The sequence below is a fragment of the Ahaetulla prasina genome, chromosome 1, assembly GCF_028640845.1.
Source record: "Ahaetulla prasina isolate Xishuangbanna chromosome 1, ASM2864084v1, whole genome shotgun sequence".
NCBI classification, from domain to species: Eukaryota; Metazoa; Chordata; class Lepidosauria; order Squamata; family Colubridae; genus Ahaetulla; species Ahaetulla prasina.
Genome location: NC_080539.1, coordinates 17043316 through 17066214, shown reverse-complemented (window position 1 = coordinate 17066214; position 22899 = coordinate 17043316). Strand labels below are relative to the sequence as shown.

Here is a 22899-nt window from a genome sequence, read left to right as displayed (position 1 = left end):
ACTTCAAATGTATGGGAAGGAATACTGTGTTTGGTTTCTAAGCAGGGATCAGAAATCTGCCTTCCCCCACATATTTTATTACAATTAGCATCATAAGAACAGGGATTATCTATCTATCTATCTATCTATCTATCTATCTATCTATCTATCTATCTATCTATCTATCTATCTATCTATCTATCTATCATCTATCTTCATCATCATTATCTATCTACAGTATCTATCTTCATCATTATCTATCTATCTATCTATCTATCTATCTATCTATCTATCTATCTATCTATCATCTATCTATCATCACCTATCCATCAATCTATTATATCATCACCTATTTATTATCTATCAATCGATCGATCGATCGATCAATTGATCGATCTATCTATCTCATCATCTATCTATCTTCATCATCATTATATCTATCGATCTATCTATCTATCTATCTATCTATCTATCTATCTATCTATCATTTATATATCACCTATCCATCTATTATATCATCATCTATTTATTGTCTATCTATCTCATCATCTATATCTATCTATCTATCTATCTATCTATCTATCTATCTATCTATCTATCTATCTATCTACATCATTATTCTATCTATCTATCTATCTATCTATCTTCATCATCATTATTCTCTCTCTCTCTCTCTCTCTCTCTCTCTCTCTCTCTCTCTCTCTCTCTCTCTCTCTCATCTAATCTATTAAATTGATATTGCCGCCTACTCGCACATGGCAACTCAAGGTGGTTTACAGGACATAAAACACAATATAAAAGAAACAAAAATCATTAAAAAAATCATAAAATAGTGAAATAATAACCCCCACCCTCCTGACAACACACATTCATACCAGCCATTTAATGGGCTCCATCCCACTCAGGGTTCCCCAGGCCTGCTGGCAGAGCCACATCTTCGGAGCCTTCCAAAAGAGAGTGGGGGCCAGTCTAATTTCTGAAGGGATGATGTTCCAGAGGGAGGGAACCACCAGGGAGAAGGCCCTTCTTCTGGGTTCCACCAGAGGTATCTCCTTAGGGGACGGGCCCTGCAACATTCCTTGCTTTCACACTCTAGTGGGTCGGGTAGATGTGACCGGCAAAAGACAGTCCTTCAGATAACCTGCTCCTAAGCCATGAAGGGCTTTAAAGGTGACAACCAGAACCTTGAATTACACCCAGAAGGAAATCGGCAACCAATACCAGTCACTCTCCAATCTATTTTTTCCAGTCCAACAGATCTGAGAAGGTTGTTGTTGTTGTGGGGAAAATAGGAGGGTGCGTTGAACATGTTCAACATCTTGAGTTGTTTGTAAAAACAATATACAAATAAGTATATGAGTCATAATGTAGTATGGCTAGGACAACTGACCTAGTAGTAATGGATAATCAATAGTAAGGTAAAATAAGGACCCAAATTGTTGGGGGGAAATATGCTGACTCTGTAAACTGCTTAGAGAGGGCTTTAACCACTGTAAAGCAGTATATAAGTCTGTGCTATTGCTATCATGCTTTAACATCATTTCTCAAGCTTGACAACTCTTAAGATGTATGAACTTCAACTCCAAGAATTCTGGGAGCTGACGTTCATACATCTTAGAGTTGTCAGGCTTGAGGAACACTGCAGTATAACTTCCACTCTGTCTGATTATTTATTTATACACATTTATACGGCCACCTAACCCACAGGCGGTAACTCTGAACAGCTTTCATTAACATTCCAAAAAGTAAAAATCCATAACGCACACATACATCTCCTCTGCGGCAACAGGCACAATAACACCCACTGCTTGATTATCTCTGCGTCAACCTGGAGTCTCCAGACTTGCCTTTGCAATATCTTATTTTGCTCATGGCTGTTAAGCAAAATAGCACTAGCAATAGCACTTAGACTTATATACTGCTTCACAGTGCTTTACAGCCCTCTCTAAGCGGTTTACAGAGTCAGCCTATTGCCCCCAACAATTTGGGTCCTCATTTTACCCACCACAGAAGGATGGAAGGCTGAATCAACCTTGAGCCTGGTGAGATTTGAACTGCCAAATTGCAGGCAGCCGGTAGTCAGCAGAAATAGTACTGCATTCTAACCACTCTGCCACCATGGCTAATGCTTTCTTTGCTGGGTGCCCAGTATATACTGTTAACAAAATTACATTGTATCGTCAGATAAATTTGATTGCTTTAGATGAGCTAGGTTTTGGCCACATAATGGACAGGTAGTCTTTGACTTACAAAAGTTAGTACAGCAGCAATGAAAAAAGTGACTTATGACCCTTTTTTCATACTTATGACCATTGCAGCACCCCCATGGTCACTTGATCAAAATTCAGACACTGGGCAACTGGTTCATACTTATGACGGTTGCAGTTTCCGGGCTGTGTGTGTGTTACGTGATCTCCTTTTGCGACCTTCTGGCAAGCAAAGTCAATAGAGAAGTCGGATTCACTTAATAACCGCATGGCTGATTTAACAACTGCAGCAATTCTCTTAACAACTTTGGCAAGAAAGATCATAAAATGGGGCAAAACTCAGTTAACAACTGTCTTCCTTAGCAACAGGAATTTTGGACTCAGTTATGGACGACCTGTACCAGTGGTGGGATTCAAACATTTTTACTACTGGTTTCGTGGGTGTGGCTTTGTGGGCGTGGCAGGGGAAGGATACTGTAAAACCTCCATTCCCTCCCCACTCCAGGGGAAGGATACTGTAAAATCCCCATTTCCTCCCCACTCCAAGGGAAGGATACTGCAAAATCCCCATTTCCTCCTGATCAGCTGGGACTTGGGAGGCAGAGAATAGATGGGGGCAGGGCCAGTCAGATGTGGTATTTACCGGTTCTCCAAACTACTCAAAATTTCCACTACCAGAACTGGTCAGAACCTGCTGAAACCCACCTCTGACCTGTACATATGTGTCTCTGAATTTATGTCTCTAAGGGCCATTGGAGGCATGGAGGTGGGTTTTTTTAACAGAATTACACTCTTTTGGAATAATGTGGGAGATGATTCAGCCATTTTAAATATCAGCACTGGAGGCTTAAACTGTAATGCTCCAATCCATTCTGTCCTTGCGAGCATCCCTTCCCCCAAGTCTTAAATATTGCACTGAAGAAATTGGCTTTTTGTAAATTAAATTTGGACAAAGTGGTCCCAGATTGTCAAGGAATTGGAAAGTGGAGGCTAGGGTCAGACCGTAAGCTATTCTTTGACCGCAGCAATAAGGCAGGACTAAAGAGAGCAGCCAATATTCCAAAGGGAATACTGGAAAAATAAAAATATTGGGAAAAAAGAATAATAAAAATCCAATGTGGGAACATACTGTAGGTGAGGTGTAAAGGATTGTGCATGTCATGAAAAAAGTGAGCATAGCAACTCCGTGAATCTCAAATGATTTTAACAAAGCATTCCACTTCAAAAATGTCAATGGAAAGGTGACAATTCTATGCAGATACACATTTTTTAAGTAGATATTGTTCCAGAACACACAAAAGCTGATCAAAATTGAATTTAGTCATGGAGTTAATTATGCTTCAAATAGACCCAGGGAAATCAAGGGCTCTTAAATTAATGATAGCTATGTCCCCCTGATGCCAATTATTAATAATAATATTATTATTGTGATATCAAAATCCCTGATTTTAGTTATCCTTCCTTCCTTCCTCCCTCCCTCCCTCCCTCCCTCCCTCCCTCCCTCCCTCCCCTTTCTATTCTATCCTTTCCTCCTACCTATATATTTTGGAGCTTTTGAATCAGAAGAAGGCTTATTTGGTTTCATAAATTATATGCAAGCATATAATGCAAGCATGGTATTAAGGAAATATTTGCTGTTCCAAAAAAGGACCTAGATGTTCAAGATGTTACCAAATTCACCTTTGCTTTTGACTTCAGTAAATCCTGCAAATTCTGTGCAACTGATGTATATAGATAAGGCAAATCCGGTCCCCATGAATATTCTCTCCAGTTTCCCTTCACTGCAGTAGGTTTAATTCTTGACTTTGCCATTTTGTACATCTGAGTTCCAGAGAAATGAAATGTTAATAATAATAATAAAAAAATCCATATCCTATTCGTGATTTAAACCTCAGCAACCAATTTTAGATTCCAATAAAAGGGAATATAAAATCACAAAACTACATCTCTCTTATATTGGCCATTTTATGTGGGGGAATTCACTGGAGAAACCAATTACGTTTGGAAGAATTAGTGGTAAAAGGAAACCAGGCTGCCAAAAAACACGGTGGCTGGACACCATCAAAGCTGATACCAGCCAGAGCATAGAAAAACTTGGAGAAGTAGAACAAGATCAGAAAATGTGGCAAGATCTGGCCCATAGAACCGCCAAGAGTCAGACAGAACTGAATGGATAACTTCATCCTCAGAAGGGAATCTATGTAGCTCAGGGATTAACTATGAAGTCCTTGGTATTCACTGAGCTTGGTTGTTTGCTTGAAGACATTTCATTACCCAACTAGATAACATCATCAGTGTTAATGGATGTGGGACTTCCTCCCTGTTTATATTAGCTTAGCCTTTCCCGTGGTTTCTGGGGGTTTTCTTCTTGGTATTTCCCTGATTAGGGTATTGTTTTCTACCTGGTTTTTGTCTGGTGTTCACCCTATCTTATCTGGGTGTTGTTTGCTGGAGTTAATGTGTTCTGGACTTTTTTGGTTTCCTTCTTAGCATTTTTACTGTCTCTTTTTCAATGGTGTATAAATGTGAACTACGGATGACTGGTTTATCTCTATGGGATATCTCTTTAAGCCAACTCAAAAAAGCTCAGGCTGCCCAGGGGGCTGCTGATACAGTTCTACAGAGGAATTATTGAGCCTGTCATCTGCACCTCTGTGAGTGTCTGATTTGGTACTGCAACCAATCAAGCCAAACACAAACTTCAACGGATAATTAGAAATGCAGAAAAAAAAAATGCTACCAATCTGCCTTCCATTGAAGACCTGTATACTGCACGAGTCAAGAAAGAGTGCTGTCAAAATATCTACAGACTCCTCGCATTCTGGACATAAACAGTGTTCATTGCTACACTGAAAATGACACTATAGGGCACTGCACATCAGAACAACTACACAAAAACAGGGACAGTTTTTTCCCCCCATGCCATCATTCTGCTAAACAACTAATTCCTACAACACTGTCAAACTATCCAAAAAGCCAGTATTACCACCATTATTCTCATCTTCCCTATTACCTGTCTCCTTATTTTATGACAATAACTGTTGTGTCTTCGCCACCCACCCACCCACCCCCGAACCTGGCCTCCTGGCAGAATGTGACTCAGAGAGCGAGGGGGAAGAGCCGACAGGGATTCCCTCTGCGAAGCCTCCTTTTCTGGCTTCGCTCCAAGTCCCAGAGGCAGGCCAGGTGGAGGAGATGACGAGGCCTCTGTCTCCTGCATTTCCTCCCTCTCAGGCCACGCCTCAAGACGCAGCTGCTGACAATCAGTCGTGGCTGGACCCCCAGTATCACAGACAGGAGAGACGGCAACATCAAAAGAAAGAGTGGGGCAGGCCTAGAGAATGCTGAGTCATGGAGCCACACCCCACAGAATATAAAAGCAGGAGGGGCTGCCCTATAGTTCTTGTGACGAACAAACTATTGACTGTTGAAAACGTTGGCTGTACTTTGGCTCCTGGATTCTATTTCGTTTCCTTCTGAACTTTGGGATTGTTCCAGCTCGGACTGCAGTCGCTCTGATAGATAAGAGGACTTGGCAAGCACTCGCAGGTTCGTTGCCAGAATTGTTATCTGCAGCAAGAATAAATTACTGGCACATCTAGTCAGTTTGCGTTTCTAATTGATTGTGGTTTGGGGTGGGGGTGGGGGAACAGAACAATAACTTTGTTGCTTATCACTATTGTTGTATGTATATTGAGAGTTTACACACCGGAAACAAATTCTTTGTGTGTCTAATCACACTTTGCCAATAAATAATTCTATCTCTTTTCTATCTATTTCTTTATGTCTATTATGGTTGATTTATCTCTATGGTTTATGTGTCTATTGGTCCATTACCTCTATGTGTCTATTGAACAGCTTTTTCTCATAAAGGAATTCAAGCTCCTATGTGCTTATGTAATTAATTTTGGATAGTGCTTTGAGTCTCCTAACTTTTTTTTTTTAAAAAAAATATCATTTCTAAAAAGTAAATTCCCAAAACTATTCAACAGGGATGTTGAATTTCATGTCTCCGTATCCTAAGCTTGAGACCTTCATATCTTAGTTTTTAAGTTTGTAAGACTTAATGAACTACCGTATTTTTTGGAGTATAAGACGCTCTGGAGTATAAGATGCACCTTAGTTTTGTGGGAGGAAAATAAGAAAAAAAATTCTGCCTCTGCCTAAGAGCATCCATCGGTATTCATCTGGCTAGCGTCCTGTCAGTGTGTGAGAGAGTTGAGGGCTCTTTGGAAAGTGAAACAGTATTTGCTGTGTGAGCAACAAGGAAGGAGACAGCAAGGAGCCTGGGCATGAATTAGCTCTTGCAGCTCTGAGTCTGTGCTGAGTTGGAAACTAGTCTGCTGCTCAAAACTGAAACTCCTCTCCTCTGCTTGTGTTTTGCTTGTGTTTACTACCACATTGGAAAACCTTTTGGTATTGTATATTTACTTCATGTGTGATATATAAAGAAAAGTTATTGAATCCTGCTGAATCAGTTACTTGTGTGTGCTTTCTGGTTGTGATTGTTGCTACGAACTCTGACAGTCCTTGAAGCAAATAGCGAACAGCTAAGTCAGCTTCAGTGCATTATTGCAGCCTGATTCAGCATGAGCAGCTGATTGACGGGTGGATCAGCCTTTCAGAATGCCCCCAGTCAGCTGTTCCAGGCTGCAGGGATTGCCACAGGCCATTGCTGCCTCTGTGCCTCGCATTTTTGGCTACATTCGGTGTATAAGACGCACCCAAATTTTCACCCTCTTTTGGGAGGGGAGTGCATCTTATCTGAAAAATACAGTATTTGAAAGAATAAATGAAAACAGAACCTATGTTCCACTCTACCAACAGTATACTCAATCCTTACCATCCAATTCTTCCACTGAGATGTTGGCCAACTGTTCACTGTCGCTTCCTGCTGAGAGGGTCCGGTTCAGATAGTTTCCCTTGTACAGCAGCCCAGCCGTGACATGATGGAATGGCATCTTCTCCCTAATAGTAGAAAGAGAGGAAAGGATTCTCACATTCTCATTCATCTCTAGAACCCAAAGCACGGCATATTAGAAATAACAAGTGATGCAAATAAAGGAGCGTACGAGTAGTCCTCGCTTAACGGCTGTCACTTAAACCAATGATGCTTTTTTTAGGAGGCAACTGTGTGTCAGAGTATATTCATGAACTGGAATAAGACATGGCAACTGGGTCAGCCAATGAGGGCTGTTTGGAAACTGAAACATATTATTTGTTTGTATGGGGCCATAAGAGACAGCTTGGAATCTGGGTGGGGCTTAGACTTGGTGAATGGTATATAAGAGTTGGTTTGGCCTCTGTACAATATATCAGCCTCTGTATCTCTCTACTCTGTAATGACTTCCTTCTATGAATATTGCTTCTGTGTTCTTGATATTGCATGCTGAATTCTCCTGTATGGTATCGTATATAAATAAGTTCCTTATGTAATTTGAATTCTGCTGATGTTCATTTAATTGTGTCTGATTGTGTGTGCTGCAACGAACTCTGACAAACTGGACTTTCTTGTTTTTTTCTTTGAAGACATTTCGCTTCTCATCCAAGAAACTTCTTCAGCTTTGACAGGATAGTGGGGGAATGGAAGGATTTATGCTCCTTGCAGACAGCTGGTCATTTGCATCCTTTTGGAGGGTCATTGAAGCACTTGGAGCTTTATCTGTGTCCTCAGGGTCACCTGAGTAAGTGCTCCTGGTTCCTGTAGTCTGCCATTTTTTTCCCCCTCTGGAAATCCATTTCTACTCCCATACCATCCAAAGGATATTCATCCCAAATTGTATAGCTAAACATCTGGAGAGATTCTCAGTCATCCAGGTCATGGTTGTCCCAAAGGTGTTTTTTTTCTGGAGGCAAACTGGACTACAGAAAAGATTGCAGACTACAGGAACCAGGAGCACTATTCCGGTTGAGGACTATCTCTACTTCACAATGTGCCATATTCCTGCACTGATTCAGGCGATGAACTTGGGAGAAAGCAAACGAGAAAAATAGCATTAAAGTTATTACTTCACAAGCCATCTCCGGCAATCAACCCTTTCAAACGCTTCCCCAGTGATGGCACACACTGCCAGAAAAAAAAAATTACTGTCTTTTGAAAAATACTTCACATTTTGAGAAAAAGTTCTCAATCAATTTGAAAGAAAAAGGATTCCCCACCCCCCAAAAAAAATACATCAAAAAGAAATTAGATGCAGGCATAAGTGTCCAATGTAAGTCATAATGATATCAAAATGATGAGAAATTCATTGTCGTTGCATAAATAATTAAGTAATCTCCATCAACTGCACGCTGCCTGATACCGAATACAAAATTTCCATCATTTGCCTGACAGCATTGTGACTCACAATGTCATTTACCTCTCTCCTGCAGCCAGCAGATATCTACAAGTTAACCGAATAATAGAATGACAGAGTTGGAAGAAACCTTGGAGGTCTTCTCATCCAACCAACTTCAAAAGCAAGAATCCCTATATCATTTCAGACAAATGGATATAAGTCATTCCACTGATTAATTTCTTGACTGCCAGGAAATTTCTCCTTAGTTCCAGGTTGCTTCTCTCCTTGATTAGTTTCCATTCTTTCTTGTCCTGCCTTCAGGTGCTTTGGAGAATAGGTTGACCTCTTCTTCTTTGTGGCAGCCCCTGACATATTGGAAAACTGCCATCATGTCGCCCCTAGTCCTTCTTTTCATTAAACTAGACATACCCTGTTCCTGCAACCCTTTTTCGTATGTTTTCCTAAGTAACCCATGTAAGTTGACCCATTAGTTGTCATGTGAAACCAGCTAAGAGCCTAGTGGACAACCGTTTAAATATGAGCCAGTAGTGTTCAGCAGCTGCCAAAAAAGCCAACACAGTTGTAGGCTGCATAAACAGAGGGATAGAATCAAGATCATGTGAAGTGTTAATACCACTTTATAATGCCTTGTTAAGGCCACACTTGGAATATGGCATTCAGCTTTGGTCACCACAATGTAAAACAAGGACGTTGAGGCTCTAGAAAGAGTTAAGAGAAGAGCAACAAAGATGATTAGGGGACTGGAGGCTAAAACATATGAAGAACAGTTGCAGGAACTGGGTATGTCTAGTTTAATGAAAAGAAGGACTGCGGGGGACATGATAGCAGTCTTCCAATATCTCAGGGGCTGCCACAAAGAAGAGGGAGTCAAGCTATTTTCCAAATCACCTGAAGGCAGGACAAGAAGCAATGGGTGGAAATTAATCAAGGAGAGAAGCAACCTAGAACTAAGGAGAAATTGCCTGACAGTTTGAACAATTAATCGGTGGAACAACTTGTCTCCAGAAGTTGTGAATGCTCTAACACTGGAAGTTTCTAAGATATTGGATAAACATTTCACTGAAGTGGGGTAGGTTCTCTTGCCTAAGCAGGGGGTTGGATTAGAAGACCTCCAAGGTCCCTTCCAACTCTGTTATTCTATTCCATTCTACCAATGCTTTGGTAAAATTCCTTCCTTTTTTGGATTAGGAAGCATGGTAGCTTCCAAGATTGCAGAGTGTTTTGGCACAATATAAAATGGGTAGAATGGGAGGAAGGCGGAATCCTCAACAACTGGACATCAGGAGGAGTAATACTCAGCCTAACACTTAATTGCTAACTATGTTAATGTTTTACCAATAGAAGTTATTATTTGTAGCTCAAGGTTTATACGGTGGGGTAAACAATAGCCTAACTGAGGAACTACCAAGAGCACTCCCACCAATACTGGTACATAAACCAAGTGCAAACCCCACTTCCTTCTAGCACTGATATGACGTTACCTAGTTGGGTAATGAAACATCTCAAAGGAAACATCCAAGCTTGGAGAACACCAATGTTTCACATCCAAGGTCATACTCTATGAATGAATGACCCGAAACAAAGCAGGCTGTTTGGATTTTGCTCGCTTTTCAAAACCTGAAATCAAATGCATCTGTCAGGAAATTGTTATTTGCCTAACTAATTGGCCAGGCAATATATAAACTAACTATGTATGTTTGTAGAAAGGCATGATATTGCATCATGCAAGCATCCTGATTGGTTGTAGCCAATGTATAAAAGGACTACTAAATTATGGCTTGTGGGGAATCTACAGGGACGTTAGAGTATTGTAACCTGATGACATGCTGCAACTGTATATTTGAGCTTTATTATCGTTGCTTGATCATGGCTAGTTACTGATTCCTCAAGATACTGACTGTTGTGAATTGAACTGTGTTTTGCCGAACTGAAAGAAGACCTTGTTTGTTGTGCAAGTCTACATTGGTAAGAAGACTTGATATTCGTAACATCCCTGACTGACTTTATACATGTATTACCTGAATTGTTTTTGGGCTATGGCTTTGCCTTTTCCCTAAAAGTAAAGAAATATCAAACCCCAGTTTGTCTGCAAGTGACTGTTATTGTATACAATCAGTCTCAGTCGTTTTTATGCGTAGGGTACTCTGCTCAACAGTCCATAACCTTGATTGTAAACCCAGATTACCCTTAACAGCAACCTCTTTGAAATAGGCGGGCTCCAGTTTGGTAGGCAAGGAATGTAAAAGAAAACTTGGAAGCTTGTTATTATATATGTGGACAGTGGCAATAATCTTAAATACACAAGATGGAAAGAGACATTAATTCCCACAATGGAACAGTAAATGGTAAAAGTGATAGTGAGCCAGTGGAGATGGCAAAACTAACTTCTAAATAACTAGAATTTATCTAGTTTGGTTTCTACTTGGAAACCACTTCTGGACTTTTTGCTCGAAACTGAAAAAAAGTGAAATGTCGATTTTAGGTTTGGATGAGTTGGATGATTTTTGTTATTATGGAAATGGTTGGAAACGTTGCAAAATGCAGCGCAAAAGATGGAGGTTGTAATTTTAGTGTTTTACTGGAGTGAAAAAAAGTCAGAAATAACCACTTTTTTCTCTCCTGCTGCACTTTTTCTTTCTCTTACTTTTCTAACTTTCGGGAGGGGGGGTTGGTTTCTGTATTTTTATTGTATAACAAAACTCAATAAAAGAATTATATATAAAAGAAATAGGAGGGCTCCTTAAGCCCTTTTAACCCCGTCTAAATTTATTTAAAGGCACCACAGTGCATGAAATTGCCTGGAAGTGTCTCTCCAGCAGCTACATAAATTCATCTTTCAGCTTTAAAATACTATTACATTTGAGGCTGTTAATATCCCACACACACACACGCACACACATTTCTGCATTACAAAACCGCAGTAACTACCCTGCTGCTGCCAAGGAAGCCATTTTGTGTCACAATTCATCAAAACTGAACTTCCCAAGTGCCAGTATATGAATTAAAGAGGGCATCAAAGGTGAGGCCCCCATTAATGGTTTGCCAATTCCAAATTGCTGGCTAGAGTTAATGATGACAGTGGCTGTTGGGCTTAAAAACTTAATTTAATTAACATAAGTTGGAACAGGATATTAAATCCTTACGACTTAAATTAAAACACAGCTCAGAGTTACATCCTCAGCTGATTTGCTTCTTTTTTAGCATCTTTGATCTATTTGATCTACAATATTTTCAGTCTTCAGGGGTTTTTATTACTTCAAAAATATCCTGAGCCTGTAGAACAGTGGTTCTCAACCTTTATAGTGCTGCAACCCCTTTAATATAATTCCCCATGATGTGGCGACCCCTTTAATACAATTCCCCACGATGTGGCGACCCCCAACCGTAAAATTATTTTCGTTTTGAATTTATCGCACCTGAAGCCATAATGATAGCGATCTGAACTGCTTGCGATTGCCTTGAGGACGGAGGCATTAAAGCGGAGACTCCTCCCCTATTAAGTTTATGGTGCCTGAAGCCAGATTAGGCTAGCGATTGGGAGTGATTGCAGCTGGTTTAAGAGGGAGACATCAGAGCAAAGATTTCTCTCTTTTTTAATTCATCGCGCCTGAAGCCGAATTCGGCTAGCGATTTGAAGAACCTGCAGCTGGCTTGTGGAGTCAACCATTGGAGCGCGATTCTTCGACTCGCAAGTATACTTCCCATATTTCTGATGGTCTTAGGCGACCTCTGGCAAATCGTCATTTGACCCCCAAAGGGGTCCCGACCCACAGGTTGAGAACCACTGCCGTAGAAGCATGCATAATAAAACACACTTTATTTCTTAGCAAACTTTAGGACACTTTGTTTCTTAGCAAACTACCTGCTAAGCTTGTAACAGTATAGACTAGGGCAGGGGTGTCAAACTCAATTTCATTGAGGGCCACATCAGAGTTGTGTTTGACCTCAGGGGGCTGGGGTGGGTGTGGCCAGCTCACTATCACTCACCGTTTTCGGCCATGACGGAGGCTCCGTTTTTGGCCATGATGGCCTCCTGCAGCCCTCTGCTAGCAAAAATGGAGCTTGGGGAGGCCACATGTGGCCCGCCTGGGTTTTGTTTTCGGCCATGATGGCCTCCCAAGGTCCATTTTCATTGGCAGACGCACCACAGGCCAGTCCTGCACTGTTTCCAGGGTGGCCCCATGGGCCTACAGCCTATGGGCCTTGAGTTTGACATCCCTAGACTAGGGTGTAACTCTGATGTACTTTGGAGAGTCCATATTGTTCTAAGCATAGCAGTCTTTTTCCGTATCTTTTTAAGAATCGAAGACAAGTACAAAACTGAAATGTCCCCCCATTGAAGTAAAGCTGAGAGAGCTACCCGCTTTATTCTAGGCCAGGGATCTGCAAACCTGGCTCTTTTAAGACTTGTGGACTTCAACTCCCAGAGTTCCTTTTCGGAGTTGAAGTCCACAAGTCTTAAAAGAGCCAAGTTTCCAGACCCCTGTTTTAGGCAATAGTTTAGGCATACACAGATGCTCTTTTCAATTGGACTGAAGTGACTAGCCAAATCAAGCAGGGCGATTCAAGCTGTCAGAGTAGAGCAATTCTTTTGAGGCACTGCCTCAAATTAATAAAGGTGAATATTTGTAGCTTGGGGTTGAAATGAGGGGTCCTTGCCACCTCTCTGAGCTTGATTGTTTTCTTGGCGCCTCTCTGAGTTGAGATTGTTTTCTTAATGTTACCTAGTTTGAATAATAAAAAAAAACACAATGTCTGCAAGAAAACAACCAAGTTCAGGGAGCACCAAGGACCCCTCACTGCCTCAAAATGGATTGGTCCAATTCAAGACAGTGAATCAGGATGGAGTGCAGTAGCCGTACATAGGCTGTTATGACTTTAGCTTAGCTCAGAAAGCTAAGGAGCATTGGACTTCATTAGGAATTGGATGGGGGAACCACCAGAAATCCTAGAGCAGTTGACCAGACTGGGAGGATTGATGGATGGATGGATAAATACATACATACCAGTGGTGGGTTGCCCCCAATTCGGACCAGTTCTATAGAACCGGTGGTAAAACTGGTAGGAGGCTCCACCCATCATCACGTCATCAAAACTCTTCTGCGCATGCAGAAGCGCAGGCACGATGCGAAATGGTAATAAAGGTAACTAGAACCATCCCTGATACATACATAATATATACATACATACAATTGCCTCTGTTCAGAATGACTGTCTTCGATCCATTGATCCATCCATCCATCCATCCATCCATCCATCCATCCATCCATCCATCTATGATCCCCTATCAGAGGCCTGGGAGTTTGAGGGGTCTGCACAGTATCTTAGCCATTCAAAGCACTGCACTCTTCTGGACAGGAAGCTCTGATGTCGTTCCTGGGATTTACCAAAGCACCTGTAGGCAGGACAAGAAACAATGGATGGAAACTAATCAAGGAAAGAAGGAACCTGAAACTAAGGAAAACTTCCTTACAGTGAGGACAATTAACCAGTGGAACAGCTTGCCTTCAGAAGTTGTGGGTGTTCCATCACTGGAGGTTTTTAAGAAGAGACTGAACAGCCACTTGTGTTAAATGGTATAGGGTCTCCTGCTTGTGCAAGAGGTTAGACTAGAAGAGCTCCAAGATCCCTCCCAGCTCTATTCTGATTGACATCTGTTGGATCACTTCTCCTGGCTTAGGAGTCACAGCCCCAAGTGCTCTTCCACCACTGCAACCACTTTGGCCTTTTCTGTCCACATGTTCCCTAGTTTCTCCTCCAGGCTCTGGTACTCCTCCAGCTTCTCATACTCCTTCTTCCAAACATTGCTGTCACTTGGCATCACTACATCTATCACTACCACTGTCTTCTGGTCCTTGTCTACTACCACAATGTCTGGTTGATTAGCCAGTACTGCCTGTCTGTCTAAGTCTGGAAGTCCCATGAGATGTTAGTTTTCTTATTCTTCACAATCTTTTGTGGGATCTCCCATCTAGACTTAAAAGGATTTAAACCACATTCTGTACAAATTTTCTGTACAGATGCTCCTGTACACAATATTTGATGGCGCTGTTCAGTGTGTGCTGTTCCTGCCTTCATTTTTACACCCTGCCAGTAATAGTAAACCATTTCTGACATGGTTGTCAAAGAAAAATGCATGGACAGGTTCATGTACCTACCAGGTCTTGAGTTCAACTCAAAAAGAACTTTAACTTTGAATGTAAATTTATGGAACTATGTGAACTGTTGCACTGCTTCCATTTTAAAACTCAGAAAACTGTCTTACTTGATTTGGACATCTGATCCAGCTAGCTTAGTACATACAGTATGGCTTCCGAATGAAGGTGAATATATACATTCCAGGATAATGTTGCAGGATCCAATCTGGGTCGGTCACTGGGACCAGAGGTTTAGTCTTCCAAGCTTTCAGACTCGCGCTGGAGCCCATCCTCAGGGACCTTTTCTCTCACCATATTCTGGTAGAGAGAAGTTCTTTGATGGTGATGCCGCCGTTGAAGCCTGAATCTGTGGGGGAAGACGAGCTGGAATTGGAGCCGACAGAGATTGAGCTTCATTGGCTTCAGAGGAAAACGGGGAGGAACAGACCCAGTCAGGCCAGGGCCTTTCAGGATCGGGATGGCTTGTAGGCAGGGAGGAACAGGGGCAGGATGACTCAGAGAGACTAAGCAGTGAACATGAGAGCCAGAGCTCAGGTGATGAGTAGGGACTGCCCCCTCCTGATCCTTGAGCATGGAGAGTGGAGAGAAGGTGAGAACAGCGCAGATTGACTTGGCTACTTGGGAGAAGAGTGTCCTGCCCCTCTTCACAAGGCACACCTGGGGACTGAGACTTAAGAGACACTGTGGGGAGGGGCATTTATTGGGAACAAATGCTGAATTCTTGGAGTATCACATGCCGATGTTTGAACTTTCCTGGATTCCTTGCATTCCTTCTGAATTTCTGGATATTTGTCTTGCTCCTTTGCTTCCTGAACTCCTCAACTTGCCCTGCTGAACTTCTTGCTTTGCAGCCATGGTGCCCAGAGTGTTGGACTGGACTAATTGCAGCCAAAGGCTGCTTGAGGGGTGTGTGTCAGTGGTGGGATTCACGTAATTTAATAACCGGTTCTCTGCCCTAATGATTTCTTCCAACAATCAGTTCACCAAACTGCTCAGAAAGTTAACAACCGGTTCTTCCAAAGTGGTGCGAACTGGCTGAATCCCACCACTGGTGTGTGTGCGTGTGTGTGTGTGCGTGTCTGTCTGTCTGTCTGTGTGTGTGTGTGTGTGTATCACTTTACACACATTTCTGGGACTTGCCAGAAACGTGGGAGTGTTTGGGGAAATTTGGAGCAATAAAGGGCAGTTTGAACTGCCAGCTTCCTCAACTCTTTCTTTCTGAGGAGCTCATCAATTCCAGCTTCTCCAATCCTTCCCTTCTACTTGATTCATTTTCCTTTGCCGCTGTCCTCATTCAGAGCAGACCCACAAACTTGGCATGTTACTTTTAAGAAACTCCTTAGCTAACTGCCATCTGAATGATGCTGTTTAGATCCCCATCATTGCAATGCCAGGCACAAAACAAACAGGGAATGGAGAAAGTCAAGCTTCAGCACTCACAATCAGCAGTAAATTGGGATATAGATCAATCGAGACTTGCCCCAAAGCTGTGGCTGCTTGTGATTTGTTGCAACGGTGCAACTCAGTAAATTTTTATGTTCGGGATTTAATGGTGTTGGTGGGGAGGAAGGAGGAAAGCTCCGTTTCAAATCTCCTTTTCGACAGCCATGTATTTTTCTTGACAATGAGCGCCATTAGCTCTTCGTTCATGTTGCCAAGAGGGGGAAAAAAACAGGTTCTAGTTTTGTGCTATTTTATAAAATAATAAGAAAAGGATGCTGCAGAGAATAGTCCCATTTCTGGGAAGGAAACTCTTGTCATCTAGACCAGGAGTGTCAAAATCTATTCCATGGAGGGCCGCATCAGGGTTGTGTTTGACCTTGCGGGGGACAGGGGGGGCGTGGGCAGGGGGGGGACACAGCCAGGTCAATGTCACTTGTGTCGGAGGCGCTTGTGGTGGCCCGAGCACTCTGCCAGTGAAAACAGGCTCTCAAGCTCCGTTTTTGCCTGCAATGGCCTCCTGCAACCCACTGCCAGTAAAAATGGAGCTCAGGAGGGTTGCATGCCGCCCTCCCGAACTCCATTTTCACTGGCAAAGACACTGCAGGCTCATCTTTTGCTGTTTCCAGAGCAGCCCCGTGAGCCAAATCGGAGCACCCCGCGGGGCAGATCTGGCCCCACAGGCCTTGAGTTTGACACCCCTGATCTAGACTATTATTAAGGTATTAAGAGTTGTAAACCTAGTCTTGCGTAGCTTCTTCTCTGGAAAGATTACACTACTAACCAGAGCATACAAAACATTTGCTAGACCAAGTCTTGATTACAGCTCATCTGTCTGGAACCCACACTGCATTTCAGACATTAATACAATTGAGCGTGTCCAGAAATATTTTACAAGAAGAGTCCTCCACTCCTCTGATCGCAACAAAATACCTTATGCCACCAGACTTGAAATTCTGGATTTAGAAAATTTAGAACTACGCCCCCTTTGACATGACCTGAGCATAGCTCATAAAATCATCTGCTACAATGTCCTTCCTGTTTTTTTTTTTTATTTACATTTATATCCCGCCTTTCTCCGAAGACTCAGGGCGGCTTACAGTGTGTAAGGCAATAGTCTCATTCTATTTGTATATTTACAAAGTCAACTTATTGCCCCCCCAACAATCTGGGTCCTCATTTTACCTACCTTATAAAGGATGGAAGGCTGAGTCAACCTTGGGCCTGGTGGGATTCAAGCCTGCAGTAATTGCAGGCTGCTGTGTTTTAATAACAGGATATCTTACAGCCTGAGCCACCACGGCCCTTCCTACTTCAAGACTACTTCAGCTTCAATCACAACAATACATGAGCACACAATAGATTTAAGCTTAATGTGAACCGCTCCAATCTTGATTGTAGAAAATATGACTTCAGTAACAGAGTTGTTAATGCCTGGAATGCACTACCTGACTCTGTCGTCTCTTCCCAAAAATCCACAAAGCTTTAACCAAAGACTATCTACTATTGACCTCATCCCATTCCTAAGAGGTCTGTAAGGGGCGTGCATAAGAGCACAAAAGTGCTACCATTCCTGCCCTAATGTTCCCTTTGGTTGTATTCACCTTGTGTGGTTATTTCATGCTTATACTTATATATATTGTTGTGTTTGACAAAATAAATAAATTAAATAAATAAATAAAATATTATTCATAAAGCCTCTTTGGATTTCAGCTCTGAGCATCCTCACTGTACTGCTGACTGCTTTTGAGGCTAAGCCAGGGGTCTGCAACCTTAAACACTCAAAGAGCCATTTAGACCCATTTCCAAAAGAAAAGAAAACACCGGGAGCCACAAAACCCTTCCCGTGCCTGACTATTTCTTGAGCGGCCACAAAACTAGTATATGTAGTTGAATTAAATGTTCTGCTTTCTTATGAAACTTTTCTTTTCTTGGATTTATCCATGGTTGGCCTACCTGGGTTTGAAAAGCTCAATAAATCGTGTGCCGACGGGTGTCACACCTTGTCACACATATTTTGAGTGACAGGGAGCCGCAGCAGAAGGGTGAAAGAGCCACATGCGGCTCCAGAGCCTCAAGTTGCTGACCCCTGGTTTAAGCTATCATTTGGGAGAAGACAGCCATTTTGTTAAGGGACATATAGGTTGTGCACAAGCAAATACCTCTGCACTAGGCTGAGTGGTGAACAAGCAGGAGGCAGTTAGCAGCTTTTCAATAGTTTTATGAACTGGACTATAAATCAGGTAACTCGACAGATACCGCTGGGACTCAGAGACCATAAATTAGGCAAGAAAAAAATCTGCAGAAGGAACAGATAAAGCTTGCATACAGTTCATATACTTTGGCCAAACCGGTTGTTAAATTGCTGGCTGGCCCCACCCCTCCCTGCCCCTTCCAGAAGTGCATAAGAGCACAAGCGTGCCTACCGTTCCTGTCCTATTGTTTCCTTTTGTTATATCCAATTAATATAGTTATTACATACTCATACTCGTATATATGTTTATATATTGTATAATTATTTCATGCTTATGCTTATATATACTGAGTGACAAAATAAATAAATAAATAAAAATAAATAAATAAGTCTCCATTCACCCCATTTCCCCTCCCAGGTAAGTGCAGAGAGGCCTACTAGGTCCAAAACGGGGCATGGGAGGTGCGGCGCAGCCTACCCACTACCCATTTTTGCTCCCAGGGGGCCACAGGGAGGCCTACTAGGCCCAAAATGAGGTGCAGTAGGGCAGCGTCCCCCACAGCCCGTTTTTACTCCCAGGGGGGTGTAGGAGGCTGAGTGCTGCCTGTCACACTCCCCTGGCCACGCCCACCATGGTCACGCCCACCCAGCTGGTCATTAGGGCAGAGAACCAGTTGTTAAATTATTTGAATCCCATCACTTAGTTCATAGCTGTTGTTTGAATAGGGTGCGAAGGAGAAACCCACTACAGTCCAACTGTCTAGAGTTGACCATAGTATGTAAAGTATGATAGACTATAATATCCAACCCAGGGCTAGTAAGCCAAAGATTTCTTTGTAGGGCATGGAACCAGGCGAAACTAAGAATGAGAGGTTCAAGAAATATAGATCTTGAAACTGGAAGATTGTTTCCAGCAAGGTGAAAGAGCTGGGAAAGTTGACACTTTTCTCTCTAGACTTACTGATTACCACTGCTCCAGGCACTGCTGTTCTTTCCTTCCTTTTTTAAAATGTCTTTTAGAAATAATCTGTATTTTGCTTCATTTGAAAAAAAGAAAAATTGACACTGTTTAAAAGAGGGGTGTGTTTATAGAACAATGTGGTTTCTGTGTATGTAGGCATGTGTGTACATATGTGAATGAACATACGTAGGACAGTATTAAGTCAATATTATGTAATTCTTCCATGTCTAAATCAAACTTTAAACTGCCAGAGTGAAGCTGCCTTCTTGGCTTTGTCATTGGCCAAAATAAGTACATGTTTTTGGTAGTAGCCAACATACCAGTAGATGACCTGGGCTCTGTTTCTCTCCACATACACATAGCATGTTGTTATCCCCTAAAACCAACTTGAGATATTGGTTTTACATTTAGATTCTCCGACTATCAATCTATTCTGGGTCCTCCAAGTAGGATGTCAGATTTTTCAGCCATATCCTCCTTTAATGTTATTCCTTGCTCAATGGTCTCTTTCGAGAAGACAAGAGAAGAGAAGAGTTGGAAGGGACCTTGGAGGTCTTCTAGTCCAACCCTCTGCTTAGGCAAAACACCCTACACCACTTTAGACAAATGGTTATCCAACATCTTCTTAAAAACTTCCAGTGTTGGAGCATTCACAACTTCTGGAGGCAACTTGTCCCACTGGTTAATTGTTCTGTCAGGAAATTTCTCCTTAGTTCTAGGTTGCTTCTCTCCTTGATTAGTTTCCTCCCATTGCTTCTTGTCTTGCCCTCAGATGCTTTGGAGAATAGTTTGACTCCCTCTTCTTTGTGGCAGCCCCTGAGATATTGGAACACTGCTATCATGTCTCCCCTAGTCCTTCTTTTCATTAAACTAGACATACCCAGTTCCTGCAACCGTTCTTCATATGTTTAGCCTCCAGTCCCCTAATCATCTTCGTTGCTCTTCTCTGCACTCTTTCTAAAGTCTTGGTAAGTCTTTTTTACATTGTGGTGACCAAAACTGGATGCAGTATTCCAAGTGTGGGCTTACCAAGGCATTATAAAGTGGTACTAATACTTCACGTGATCTTGATTCTATCTCTCTGTTTATGCAGCCTAGAACTGTGTTGGCATTTTTGGCAGCTGCTGCACACTCTTGGCTCATATTTAAATAGTTGTCCCCTAGGACTCCAAGATCCCTCTCACAGTGCATTTTGTTTTTCTTGCCTAAATGTAGAACCTTACTTTTTTCACCATTGAATTTCATTCAAATCACCTTTTAATTTAATTTTGTTCTTGTGTACCGTCAAGAGTATTTGTTCTTGCCATAAATATTATGTAATAATGATGTGCAACGGGATCATAATATGTATGGTTGTTTTTTTTGTCATCTTGCCATCTCTACCCTCCTTTTTTTCTCTCTCTAGTTTTTTTCTTGTTTTTTAATTTTTTTAATAATTTGTAAAGCACTTAAGAGTTGATGGAAATCAGGTAAGATAAAACTTAATACACTGTCATTAATTTGATCAAACAATCTGTCATATGTTTAGACTGGATTTGGCATTTTTAGCTACCTATTGAGTCCTTCCCAAGGACCTACAATTGGCAGATGTTGTTTGATGAAATTAAAGGTTCTGTCAAAGGATGTAAGTTATTATTATGTTTCATTGCACAGTTATCCAGATGTTGTTTGATGGTGTTAAAAATACTGTTGCAGGTTATTATTATTATTATTTATTACATAATACAATCCTGTCCCAGCTGGCTTTTCTTCAGAGAACTGAATTATCCCCCTATAATCCTTTTAAGCAAAGTGCTCCTTTCTAACAGGTTTCCTAAAATGAATATTTCATCTTGGTTTAGGTACTTTTAAAAATTGTGTTTTTAACATTTCTCCAAATGCCTTGTATAAATAGTTTAAAAATTTAAACTGGAGGAACTCAAACATGGTCAAACTTCAAGCAAGATTTAAAAATTGGCAATCGCTGTGTTCACCTATGGACTCTGAAGGTACAGAACAGTAACAGCATCGACACTTTTGATGTTACAGAAGACACCTGAGAATACCATGGACCACAAATGGATCATGGAACTGATCAACCCCAAGTTCTCACTCGAGGCGCAATTAACCAGGCTCAAATTATCCCACTTTGGACACATTAGGATAGGACTTAGTCCTCTGGAGGCCAATTATAATGCTGGAAAAGGTGGAAGGAAAGAGTAGAAGATGATAAGGTACATTGTTGTAAAGAGCTGAAGTGGGAACAGAACACCCTGGAGAAGATGTTCTTTGTGGTCACTAAGAGTCAACACTGACTTGATGATACATTATTGTTGTTGTTAGTTGCAAAGTCGTGTTCGACCCATCGCGACCCCGTGGACAACATTCCTTCAGGCCTTCCTGTCCTCTACCATCCTCTGGAGTCCATTTAAGCTTACGCCAACTGCTTCAGTGACTCCATCCAGCCACCTCGTTCTCTATCGTCCCTTTCTTCTTCTTCTTTTAAGTTTTTTATTTAATAAACATTAAAAATATTGAACACGGTCTTATCCTGTTCCTGGTCTTATTATATCCATATGTATTCTTTCCATAACAACAAATATAATTACTATTTAGCATACATTGCTACTTTGTTCTTATATACATATCCCTTGTCCTCATTTACTATCTATTTATTATTTATTTACTATTTACATTTATTAATACTATCCAGTATTAATTCTACAAACCCTAAATCTTTTTTGTTCCAACTCCTTTCCTCCTTTCCAACCAATGGTACACTTTATTCCAGTTTTTATAGTATTCTGTCTCATTCTTGTTTTTGAGTTCTAGTGTCAGCCTGTCCATTTCTGCACATCTCAAAATCTTTCTTATTATTTCTCCTCCCGGAGGGATTTCTTCATTTTTCCATTTATCCCCTTCTCCTTTTACCCTCAATCGTTCCCAGCATTGGGCTCTTCTCCACTGAGTCCTTCCTTCTCATTAGGTGGCCAAAGTATTTGAGTTTCATCTTCAGGATCTGGCCTTCTAAAGAGCAGTCAGGGTTGATCTCCTCTAGGACTGACCAGTTTGATCGCCTTGCAGTCCAAGGGACTCGCAGAAGTCTTCTCCAGCACCAGAGTTCAAAGGGCTCAATTCTTTGGCGCTCAGCCTTTCTTATAGTCCAACCTTCACAGCCATACATTGCTGGGAAAACCATAATTAAGTGTTGTACCTTATGATTCTTGATGAACGTATCTTTTCTTTTATGTACACTGAGAGCATATGCACCAAGACAAATTCCTTGTGTGTCCAATCACACCTGGCCAATAAAGAATTCTATTCTATTCTATTCTATTCTATTCTATTCTATTCTATTCTATTCTATTCTATTCTATTCTATTCTATTCTATTCTATAACCTTGACCATACGTACTTTTTTTGGCAGGGTGATGCTTTTTATGTCTCTGTATACACAATTTGATCATCACCAAATTGTGTATACAGAGACATAAAAAAATATGAAGGAAGCAAAGGACATCTGAGAAAATGACCACAGAATGTATTATAGGAACAGAAGAACAATTAGAGTGGAGATTGCAAGGCGGATTTCAGCCAACACCAACAGTGACACTCGGTTGCGTTGCTTCCCCCACACACTCTTTTCATCAGAACAGACTGACAATTAAAACAATTACCAAAG

The 22899-nt window shown here is 41.5% G+C and overlaps 1 protein-coding gene across 1 annotated transcript in view; it reads right to left on the bottom strand.

The window, feature by feature from the left end:
• Positions 1-22899, bottom strand: part of CALN1 (calneuron 1) — a 242558-nt gene that overhangs the window by 174059 nt on the left and 45600 nt on the right. The window contains exon 2 of the mRNA XM_058164287.1: positions 7030-7154. Coding sequence (XP_058020270.1) covers positions 7030-7147 — 118 coding nt within the window. The 5' untranslated portion in view covers positions 7148-7154. The remainder of the gene's footprint in view (positions 1-7029; positions 7155-22899) is intronic.